Source organism: Rana temporaria, chromosome 4 (genome assembly GCF_905171775.1).
Source record: "Rana temporaria chromosome 4, aRanTem1.1, whole genome shotgun sequence".
NCBI lineage: Eukaryota > Metazoa > Chordata > Amphibia > Anura > Ranidae > Rana > Rana temporaria.
Window position 1 is genome coordinate 205,632,430 of NC_053492.1, and position 12,630 is coordinate 205,645,059.

Genomic DNA, 12,630 nt, shown 5'->3' on the forward strand with positions numbered 1-12,630 from the left:
CCAGACAGAAATGTCAGGCTGCTTTTATCTGATGTGTCCGAGAATTTGTCATGAGTTATCTGGCTGATAACAGAGGAACTGTTCAGGAGAGAGCTGACAAAATACTGCAGATATATGTGCCAAGCTAAAATTTCATGAATTGGGTTTACATCCACTTTAAAGTATGCTACGTTGCATCATTAGACAGCAAAAAAGTACGTTCACACAATGGAGTTGCTTTACTAGAAAAAAGGAGATAATATTCACTTTGCAAAGTGAATGTGCACTTGGCTTAGTGGATAAACTGAGGCTGAATTTACCCTATTCACTCGTTTTGACCAGGTGCGTTGGGATGCAGTGATCTGCATTGATCATTGTGGGCCAAATGTAAGGACACTGAGAAAACACACCTGCATTTTTATGCAATACAACGCAGAAAAATGGGTTACTATGCATGGAAAGTGAACCATCACATTAAGGGCTCTTTCACACGGGCGGCCCGTTCAGGTCCGCCTGCCAGTTTTTTAGGCGGACCTGAACGGGCGCTCCGTGCTCCTCTATGGAGCCGTGGATGTCAGCGGTGACATGCCCGCTGACATCCGACCCGCTCCGACCCGCCAAAGTGTGACGGAGGAAAAACCTACTTTCCCATCCTTCTGGCGGATCGGATCGGGTGAACACGGACAGACGGTCCGTGTTCATTCGATCCCCCCATAGGGGAGAGCGGAGAAAAGACAGGGCCCTGTCATCCGCCGGCTCAGCGGGGATCAACGGAGCGATCCCCGCTGATCCGCCCTGTGTGAAAGGGGCCTAACTTTCCTTCTGTAGTAAATGAAAGAATATGTTACCCCAACACTTCATACTCCTGATATGTGTCTGTTGTACCATGTACTGCAAATATAGACTCTGCATAAACTTCATGTAATTGTCAATAAAAGCCTTTGACACTTATGAAATGTTTGTATTTGTAATTATACTTTTGGTACACCACATTAACATCTGACAAAAACATCTAAAAACACGGAAAGCAGCAGACTTTGTAACAATTAATATGTGTGTCTCAAAACTTTTGGCCACCGCTGTAAAATGAAAAGCAATGACTGTGAATAGACCTGTTACAGCAATATGAAATGTGAATACATTTTGAAGCAATCATGCTTCTTACCAAGGCATGTCATATTTGTGTTTTTAATGCAATTGCATTCAGTATATTTGCAAGTAATTTTGGAGTAAATCCACATGATGAAACTATTATGAAGAAAAGGTCATCAACTTAAATATCCCATTTGTCTGTAAGGGCAAAGGGGCAGTGCATCTTGGCTCCAGTTGGGTAATCACGAGCAGGAAGCAAGTTGATTATAGATACTGATTCTTTTTACAACCATCTTTCCCAAACGAATAATTTATTCTAATACATATATAGGCAATGGAAGTCTGTACATTTTAGGTTTAATAGGGTATGGGCTGTACTCTTGTTTTTTAATTTGGTTTCAAAGAGGCACATGGAGCTTAAAGATTTACATTCAAGTAATCATTTAATAAAACCAAATCATCTTTTCACTAAATTCATACAAGCATGTTGTAAAAGTAATCCAAATCTGGTTTCCAGGAAAAAAAAAATATAAAAGGCAACTGGGGACTAGTTAAATTATACCCAACAAGGTCAGTCTGGCACAGTCAGCACATTTAACCCTTGCCAACAGTGTTAGTATATATTTAGCGAGCCTATGCTTTACATTATTACTGAAGTGTTATCTTAACGTTTGATGTGACTTTAAAGCTGAACTCTAGGAATTCAGCCACTTCCTAAATTATGCCAGATTACTATAGGTTAAAGCGGAGTTCCACCCAAAAGTAGAACTTCCGCTTAATCTACTCCCTTCCCCCTTACGTATTTTTTTTTGGGGGGGGGTGGGGGCTTTAGGAGGAGTGGGACTTCCTGTCCCACTTCCTTCTTCCGCCCAGGGACCGCCTAGGCGATACGTCATATCGCCTACAGCGACCCCTCCCTGTAGGCGATCGCCTGGGACAGGTGACAGGTTCCAGGCGATCGTCTGACCAATCACAGTGCGCAGCGTCGCTCGCGCATCCACAGTGAGTGCCCGGCCGGGAAGCCGAAAGCTGTCACGGCCGGATACCCACACTTAGAATTAAGACGCCGGGCGGAGAGGGGGGGGAGGAGCGGAGCTCCGGCCGGAGAGGGGGGGAGGAGCGGAGCAGGTGAGTGTCTGTTTATTAACCTCCCTGGCGGTATGATCCTGTCTGAAAAAACATGCTGCAAGCGGTACAATTATTTGCAAGGAAATTTGGTGTTTTATACTGTAGGCCTGTGATTTTTAGGAATAACTCACTTAAATCTGACCAAACAAGAATCTAATAGGCATCCCGGGTATGACATTTTTTTAAAAACAACATTTTAAATTATAATATAATAAATAATTATAAATAATTATAGCAAGTAATAATATAATTAAAATAAAAATTATTCAATAATGTAATCAACTCAAAATCACTGAAATTTGCTCAGTTGCAGAATTGTTGCTGTCATTTTTTTTTTTTTTTATGATGAATTTCCCCACAAATCGCTATCGCACAATTCTGCAAGTGATTATAATTTATTATCGCTGTTTTCTAGCTGATCTAAAACCATTTTTGACATAAAGGGACACTTTTGGTTGCTATGGACAATCTACAGTTTTCAGGCAGAAAAAAAGGTTTTTATTATATAAAATGACATGCATGACACTGGGGACAAGGGGGGTGTGTTTTTTTTACATACAGTACTGTAATCTATAAGATTACAGTATACTGTATGTATAGTGTTTGTTTACTTTTTTGAATTTGGCGCCGATCTCCGCTCCCGTGCGTCGTAACGTCGCAGGGAACGGAGATCGGCGGCACAGGAGGACGCTGTGTGAATCGAGCGAGGTCCCGCTCGCTCACACAGCGTGGTGACATCGCTGGATCCAGGAGAAGGTAAGCCAGCGCACGCTGCAGGCTCTACATGTCTACCCCGAGCGTGACTCGGGGTTACCGATCGTAACATGAAAAACCAACCCCGAGTCACGCTCGGGGATACCGCCAGGGGGGTTAAAAGCCAGCAGCTACACTTTTTGTAGCTGCTGACTTTTAATAAACAGTAAAAAAGCCTGGAACTCCCCTTTAAGTCCAATGAGGTGCATGCCACATCATGGGTTTATCTCTTTGATTTACAATTTACATTTTTACTAAGCACTGGCAGTACAGCTATTGCTATACCTCTGGCACTATAATGCTGGACCTTCAGGTCTCAGTTCCTGCAGCTGGACCTTCAAGTCTCAAGCCTCGTACACAGGACTGGTTTTCCCGGCAGGAAAACAGCCAAGAGAGCTTTTGGCCAGAAATTTCGGCCGTGTGTATGCTCCCTAGCAGTTTGCAGGAAAATAGACGGGAATCCCGACGGGAAAATAGAGAACCCCGCTCTCTATTTTCTCGTCGGGTTTCCCGGCAGAGTGTTTCCTGCCGAGAAAACCGGTCGTCTGTATGCAGTGAAAAAATTCACATGCTCGACAACACTTTGACGCATGCGTGGTAGCATACAAGGTTAGTGTGGGGTGTAGCAAGATGGTGGCGACGGCATTGAATGTGACGAGACACCGGCTCGTCGTAGTTGATGACGTCACCGCGTTCTTGCCATTCAAAAGAACGGCGGTTCTTTTGAGTGGCCGTCTGTATACGCGGCTTTGCAAGGCAAGCTTGCCAGGAATCCCATCAGGAAAACCAACGTTTTTTTTCCTGACGGGATTCCTGGCCGTGTGTACAGGGCTTCAGTGTGCAGCCGCTCTACTTACAACTCCTGCCCTCTTCCTCAATCATAGAGCACTTTGTCTTATGTGAACCTATTCAAAAAATGCAAAGCCTTCTCTGAACAGATGGCAGAAGGGAGGGGCAGGCAGAGCGTCTGCTGTATCAGAAAGTAGCATCTCTCGTCAGAGCGCCAAGAGTAGTTTTAATACTGGCACTCAGTAAAACTGTCAGGTGTAAATAAGAGAAAAGTCCATGAGGTGGTATGTGTCTCAATAGACTTAACCCAAAGAAAGCCAGCTCATTTTAGAAATTGTCTGAATTCCTGGAGTTCCACTTTAAAACTCAACTTTGGAATTATCCCTTGCTGTGGTGCTGCGCCCACACTGCAACGGTTAACTCTTTGTTTTGTCTAGGGGAGCGTAGACGAACTTTAACTTACCTGATCATCTGCTCCCTGGCAGAGGGCGCTCCCCAGCACTCCAGCTGTGAATAGTCCCTTGGCTTCATCATGTTCAGTGCAGGGCTATGTATCAATGTATGCACTGATTTTGATGATGTCAGGACCTTAGACTGCTGGAGCCTGGGAGGAAAAGATGCTGCTGTATAGCCTGGTTTAACAGCACAAAGAAGTGGGGAATCAGGTAAGTACATTTTGTTTTCTGTGACCTAAACGAGCAATGAACCCTTGCAGTGCAGGCACAGCCCCACTGCAAGGGGTCATTTTAATGCTTCCCAGAGCTGGGCTTTAACAAAGGTTTACCTCAGGATCAGGTCAGAATTACATCAGAATCAGGTCAGGATTACATCAGAATCAGGTCAGGATTACATCACAATCAGGTCAGGTTTACCTCAGGATCAGGTCAGGTTTACCTTAGGATCAGGTCAGGTTTACCTTAGGAACAGGTCAGATTTACCTCAGGATCAGGTCAGGTTTACCTCAGGATCAGGTCAGGTTTACCTCAGGATCAGGTCAGGATTACATCAGGATCAGGTCAGGTTTACCTCAGGATCAGGTCAGGTTTACCTCAGGAACAGGTCAGGATTACATCAGGATCAGGTTAGGTTTACCTCAGGATCAGGTCAGGTTTACCTCAGGATCAGGTCAGGTTTACCTCAGGGTCAGGTCAGGGTGTTATACTGTTCACAACTGAATGACCTGTGCGTTCTTGTAGTCAAAGGGCCTGAATTAGCACCTCAACCGCACTGCTCCGAAAACTGACAGGATTCTTTTTCAATTTGCACAGAATCCGCACTCCGGTTGCAATGGACATATATCAACAGGCACAATTGAAAGCAGTGTTCTTTCACATGTCATGCGAATTGGATGCGATTCGCATATGTGTGAACCTAGCCTAAAACACTTGATTTGAGCCTGGATATGATTGAAGTGAACGGTGCTTCACCTTATTTACTAAGCTCAATGAACATTCATTTTAAGACATCTATTAGCAAAAGTGTGTAGGAATAGGACACAACCCCCTGCTACACCCCCTGAAAGGAGAATTGTCCAATAAAACGATTGGTTAAACCCACAAGTGCTTTTTTTTTACCACTACTATTCTTTTATACTGGCTTTTGGAATTTGCAAAGGCAGCAATTTAGAAAATGGATTAAAGGTTTAGCACTAGATAAGCAGTGCATTGTATATACAACTATATAGAGCAGACCAAAATGAGGGACAAAGGAGGAGGAAAGAGGGATTTTGAAATTTGAAATACAAAATACATCACGCACCATATCGCCCATTCATGAAATATGAATCAACTAAATTGGATTAAATCCTGACTGCATATATTAGAATAAAAGTTATTAAAACAGTAAATATGGTCTTAAAAGTGGACTTGAAAACAAATATCCTTTAAAATAAACACATGCCTTTACGCTAAGTGACGTAAAACCTAGCAGCGTCAACAGCTGTGTAACATTTAAAAGTCTTTGGACCCCAGCTAGGAAAAATTATACTGACTAACCTTTCCATTAGTTGTCTTATTCAAATAATAATCTCTTGATGGAAGGAAGAGTCCAGACTGGTCCACCTGTGGTAGAAAGCAATGTGAAGTAAAAAGACATTCTGGGCAATGTAACTGTAAAGGGCTTTACCTCAGGATCAGGTCAGGTTTACCTCAGGATTAGGTCAGGGTTTTATACTGTTCACAACTGAATGACCTGTGCGATTCAGATGCGTTCCTATAGAAGTCAATGGGCCTGAATTAGCACCTCAACCGCACTGCTCAGAAATTCGATGAAAAGCTCACATCAGACTTTTGCTGGCGGAAATTCCACTTGTGTGTACAGGGCTTAAGAGGAGAATTCCCCTCTACAGATTACCTCTCACTTCCTGTTGCATCCCTGGAACAGGAAATGCAGAGAAATCTTTCCAATGAGACAGAGGTAAAAATCAACTTATGATTCAAAGAAAAAACTGGACAGCCGCACTCTATTGACACCTTTATTGAAGACGGTTTAAACATTTCTAGGGTTTGTTAATTATCTGACATACCAACTGTAATAGAAAATGGTTTGCATAGTTGGGATTTTTGAACTTCACACCAGATTAAACCAATCCAAGAGAAGGAACTTGGCCCTGGTTTCGCCTAATTTATTCCCCCAGCTATCTACAACACATTAACTTTATATTTCTTTATAGGTTCATTCAATTCTATTCTCTTCATAGATGACATAATTATATTATATTATTTTTTCAATCAACTTAATTTCTCAATTACTTGTCGTCAAATAGCTGCCATGAAGCTATGATTATGACACTTCATGTTACATAATCTTATCCAACAATCCGCTAGGTTATGTATTTTCATTTACATTTATAAGAGGTACTTTTCTGAATGATTATGCCTTTTTCTACTATTGTACATGTTCCATTAATGGAACATCTATTTATATTATATTATTGTACATGCTCTGTTAATGGAATTTTGTTGATAATTATAAAATTCAATAAAATATTTGAAATGGAAAAAAAAAAATTCTCTGGGTTCAAAGACATCAGAGACACAGGATCAATTACAAGCTATGACTAAGCACCCCCTAGTGGTGTGAAACATGTCAGCTTTTCATTGATCCTGTGCCTCTGATATCTTTGTACCAGAAGATGTTTTAAACAGTCTTCAATAAAGGTGTCAACAGAGTGCGGCCTTCCAGCCTTTTCTTTGATTCATTCCTACATGCAGAGCCAGCACCTGTTTCCATCAGCAGGTGGGATGCATTATGAGATGTCTGCCTAGAGCGGTGTTCTTTTGTTGTTTGTAAAAATAGGATTTTTGTACTCACCGTAAAATCAATTTCTCTGAGTTCATGGACGGACACAGCAGCCTTTGACCTTAGGGTATTATGCACCTTCCTTCTAGGAGAGATTAGGCAGAAAACAGCACTTCTAAGTGTTAAAACACTTTCCTCAGCACAGCTCCTCCCAGGGGGCGTGGTCCCCCAGGTATAACCCACACTCTGCCTCAGCAGCTCCAGTTCGTAACAAGCAGTACAAACAGAAAGGAGGGGTGGGTGCTGTGTCCATACATGAACTCAGAGAAATGGATTTTACGGTGAGTACAAAAATCTTATTTTCTCTTCCGTTCATGGACGGACACAGCAGCCTCTGACCTTAGGGACGTCCCCAGGCAGTGTCAAAAAAATTTGAGGGGTGGGAAAACAACACAGCAAACCAAGCTACACCCCAAACAAAAACCAGAGTTTCTCAACGGTGGAACTCCAACCTTAAACTGCCGCCTGTAACACCTTGCGGCCGAAGGAGGCATCCGAAGATGCACTCACATCCACCTTGTAAAATTTTGAGAAGGTGTGGTTTGACGACCAGGTCGCCGCCTTACACACCTGTAACACAGAGGCTTGATGACGGAAAGCCCAAGAGGCACCGATCGCCCTGGTCGAATGCGTCGTAACTTGAAAGGGAGGCGCCCGCCCCTTCAGGACATAGGCCTGAAGCACAACCTGTCTGATCCACCTAGAAATGGTGGCCGACGAGACCGCCAGACCTTTTTTAGGACCATTCACCGACACGAACAGTGAGTCCGACTTCCGGAACGGAGCCGTAGCAGATAAGTACACACGTAGGGCCCGAACCACATCCAGGGAATGTAAAGTGACCTCCTTCAGGGTTTTTTCGGCCGAGGACACAAGGATGGTAACACAATGTCCTCATTAATATGAAAAGTCGAAACAACCTTTGGGAGAAAAGGTGGCTGCGGCCGCAGCACCACTTTATCCTCATGGAAGACCAAGTAGGGAGCCTTGCAGGACAAGGCCGCCAGTTCAGACACCCGTCTGACAGAGGTAATAGCTACCAGAAAAACCACCTTCTGTGACAGAGTCAACAAGGGGATCTTCCGAATGTCCTCAAAGGGGGCTTGTTGAAGCACCGAGAGGACTAAATTCAAGTCCCATGGGGGCAGTGGAGGACGCACAGGAGGGGCCACATGCCGGACCCCCTGCACAAACGTACGCACCAAGGAGTGCGCCGCCAATGGTCGCTGAAAATAAACAGCTAGAGCCGAAATCTGACTCTTAACCGTACTCAAGGCGAGAGCCTGATCCACTCCACGCTGTAAGAACAGCAGAATCCGGGACATCACGTATGTACGGGGGTGCCACTTTATCTCTTCACACATGGAGATGTAGGCTTTCAACTTACGATGGTAAATCTTTCGTGAAGTAGACTTCCGTGCACGCAGCATGGTAGAGACCACCGAGCCTGACAGGTCCCGGTCCTTAAGTTCCTGGCTCTCAACAGCCACGCCATTAAAGCCAGCGACTGTAAAGCAGGGTGGAAGATCGGACCCTGCGACAGAAGATCTTCTCTCAGGGGTAGACGCCAAGGGACGTCTGCCACTAGACACACCAGGTCTGCGTACCAGGAGCGGCGCGGCCAATCTGGGGCGATCAGGATTGTTGGAATCCCTTCGGCTTCCACTCTGTGCAGAAGGCCAGGAAGAAGTTTCAGAGGAGGGAAGGCGTAAATTAGGCGATAGTGACCCCAAGGTGCCACCAACGCGTCTGACGAGTCCGCCCACGGGTCCTTCGACCTGGCCACGAACCGTGGCACCTTCCGATTGAGACGGGACGCTAGAAGGTCCACGTCTGGAGTGCCCCACTTTAGGCACAGACTCTGAAACACCTGCGGGTGGAGTGACCACTCTCCTTGGTCTAGTGTTTGGCGACTTAGGTAGTCGGCCTGCCAATTCTGTACTCCCGGAATGTACACGGCCGACAGAGCCAGAACGGACCTTTCGGCCCACCGAAGGATGTGCGCAACCTCCATCGCTGCAGCTGAGCTCCGTGTGCTACCCTGATGATTGATGTACGCCACGGCTGAAGCACTGGAGACGTCAGCCACCACACCAGGGAGGACTTGACTAGGTGACTCATCTGAATCTGATAATCCAGAGATGAAGGGAGCTTGTCCCAATGTGACAGAATTTCCTTCTGTAGCACTCGGGTGTGGAATTGGGCATACGGAACTGCCTCGAAAGAGGCCACCATCAGACCCAGAACCTTCATGCAGAATCGAAGAGATGACCACTTCTGGGTCGACAACTGCTGCACCGCAGATTGCAGTGTCTGAAGTTTTTCTGTTGGGAGAAAAACTCTCGCCTCCGCGGAATCCAGGATTAACCCCAGGTATTCCAGTCGCTGAGACTGAACCAAGACTGACTTCTGGATATTCAGAAGCCAGCCGAACTCTCGGAGAGTCTGACACGTAATAGACACGTCCTCTTCTAACTCTGAGCTTGAGCAAGCTCTCAGGAGAAGCTCGCCCAGATATCCTATGATAGCGATCCCGCGCTGCCTCAGCAGGGCCAGGATTGGGGCGAGCACCTTGGTGAAAACCTGTGGTGCCGAGGTCAGGCCAAACGGGAGGGCCACAAATTGAAAGTGGTCCTCCCCGATCGCAAAGCGCAGAAACCTCTGGTGCTTTGAGCATATGGGAACATGCAGGTATGCGTCCATGATATCCAAGGACGCCAGAAAGTCCCCCTGATGGAGCGCTGCCACCACCGAGCGAATCGACTCCATCCTGAATTTTTGCACTTTGACAAAACAATTGAGGGCCTTGAGGTCCAGGATTGGACGGACCCCTTCCTTCTTGGGAACTACAAACAGATTGGAGTAAAACCCCTGAAACCGTTCCATCGAGGGAACCGGCACAATCACTCCCCTGACCAGAAGATCCTGGACAGCCCCTGACAGATCCTTCCGGCGATCCGGAGGAAGCTGGAGGTTGGAAGGAAAAAATCTGTTTGGTGGACAAGAGAGAAACTCTATCTTGTACCCCGAGGAAACTACTTCGCAAACCCAACGGTCGGAAAGAAGAGACCTCCACCGAGCCGCGAATTCGCAAAGTCGGCCCCCCACCCGAGACACGGGCAGGGGCAGACCTTCATACGGAAGCAGGTTTGTCCGCAGGCTTCTTAGGCTTGCGGTACCAGGTGCGCTTTTGCCCTGTAGCGGGGGTCTTAGCACCTTGAAAACTTTTTCCTGCCGCACTGGGCGGGCGAAAAAAACGCTTGGGGGTAGTAAAGGAGGGCCCTTGCTTACGGCATGGCTCCTTGCCCTTCCCAGACTGTGGGAGCAGTGTGCTCTTACTACCTGTGGCATCCTTTATGATGTCATCCAGGGACGCCCCAAAAAGCCGTTCACCCTTAAAGGGTAAATCCACCAAGGCCTTCTTGGAGGACTGGTCCGCAGACCAGCACTTAAGCCACACAAGGCGGCGTAGTACCACCGCGTAGGCGGAGGCCCTGGAAAGCAAGGGAAGCGTATGCAGGGCCGACTCACAGACAAACTTCAGACCCTGAACCAATTGTTCAGTCAGGTCCACACAGGTCTCGGAAGCACCTTGCGCCTCCAGCTCCTGTAGCAAAAACTTTGCCCGTTCGGTAAGTGTCTGCGACACCAGAGTCCCGGCCAAAACCGGTCTTACTGCCGAACCAACTACTGTGAACATGGAGCGGGCCACAGCCTCCACTCTCCTGTCCGCGGGGTCCTTAAAGGCGGGAGCCCCTTCCACCGGCAACGTGGTGGCTTTGCTCAATCTGGACACGGGAGGGTCCACTGACGGAGGATAGACCCACTTTTTCAAAAAGTCCTCCTCAAAGGGATAACGGGTCGCAAAGTATTTTGGAACAGCAAAAACTTTCTGCGGCGTATCCCATTCCTTGTATAACAATTTGTCCAAATATGGAATACAAGGAAACACTCTTGCGGTGCGGGGTGGCTTGCGGAACCCAAAAGGAACCGGCACATCCGATGCCTCCGCCAAATCCTCAAGTTTCTGAGTATCCCGCACCGCAGGGATAGGAGCTCCAACAAATTCCTTATCATTCACTGACCCTGAAGCAGAGTCATCCTCACTGTCCGCGTAGGTTAAGCCTGCATCATCTGACATGACACAACTAGAGCCAGACGCAATAGCAGGGCCTGATTCTGTGTCAGAGACATCCCCAGAAGCAGGCTCAGGGAGGGGGCGCTTTTTACCCCCCTTCTGGCCACTAGTCGCTTAAATCCTGGCGAGAAACGCCTCAAGGACTGCCGTCATAGCCTCTACAGAGGCGGCAGGGGCACTAAGGGTTAACTCAGGCATTGCTGAGGCAGAAGCTCCAGGTTCAGGCTCCATGTTGTCCCCACTGCTATGCCACCCAGGCACTGCAAGGCAGAAAAAACACACCGGTCACCTCCCGGCTGCAAAACAAAAGGCAGGGGGCCCCCAGGGAACTCACCACCCCACCCGGTTGCAGTGTGAGTTGAAGCACTGAGAAGTGCTGAGAAGAGCTGGCTGCGCTGTCCCTCAGGGGGAGATTCGTGGTCTTTTGCTGCGGTATTTCAGGCACTAGAGGCCAAGACTTTTCCAAGATGGCCACCATCTGAGGTAAAAAAACACCATGCGACTACAAGAAAATGGCCACCGAACAATGCATACCGAGTCCGCGGCAAAATGACGGCCATACACAGTTTAAAAAGACAGTGACACCGTAAAAAACACAGCCAGCACACACAGCAACTCCCCAAACGCCAAAAAAAATCACAGCACCCCACAACACACGGTCTCCGGTAGCGATAGAACCCCAGGAGGGCCCCCCCTTACAGCCGCCACCCAGCATGGGGAAGGAGGGAGAGGAAGGGAGAGAGGAAAGCAGGGCGGACCCTCATTCGACCTCCCCAGGGAAGCACCAGCCATACCACCTTGCCAAGGCAAGGGGCTTACTTACCCGTCCTGCGAACACCGGCTGGAGGCATTCCTGACAGAACCAACGTCCGCTAAACGGCATGGCTGTCGGCCAGACACACTGTGACAAGGCCATAGAGACCGGTCATATGTGCGCCCTGGAACATGTAGTTCCCCGGCCACCCCTGGAGCAAACGGGGCATGTTGTGAATGGCCCAGAGCTGAGCTGAGGGCCGGCACACGCTCGATGGCCGAACATGGGGGGACTACAAGAGTCAAGACCCAGCCTGTCACCCAGTCGGCAGTTGATAGTAGAATCTCAGGATTCAAAAATGCAGGAACAAAACAAAATAAAAGCGAAAAAATCGCAAAAAAACTCCAGAGTACAGGGACTCCAGAAGGCCATGTCTCTTCTGACGTTAGGCAGAAAAAAACTGGAGTTGCTGAGGCAGAGTGTGGGTTATACCCGGGTGACCACGCCCCCTGGGAGGAGCTGTGCTGAGGAAAGTGTTTTAACACTTAAAAGTGCTGTTTTCTGCCTAATCTCTCCTAGAAGGAAGGTGCATAATACCCTAAGGTCAAAGGCTGCTGTGTCCGTCCATGAACGAAAGAGAAAATAAACGTACATGAATTTTAACAATTCCATTTTTTTTACCATTTTGGTGGATCGC

General features: G+C 47.3%; 1 protein-coding gene across 2 annotated transcripts in view; it reads right to left on the minus strand.

Moving 5' to 3' along the window:
• Positions 1 to 12,630, minus strand: part of ECE2 (endothelin converting enzyme 2) — a 103,694-nt gene that overhangs the window by 25,659 nt on the left and 65,405 nt on the right. For both annotated transcript variants that reach the window (XM_040349774.1, XM_040349773.1), the window contains exon 7: positions 5,736 to 5,801. In XM_040349774.1, the coding sequence (XP_040205708.1) occupies positions 5,736 to 5,801 (66 nt within the window). The remainder of the gene's footprint in view (positions 1 to 5,735; positions 5,802 to 12,630) is intronic.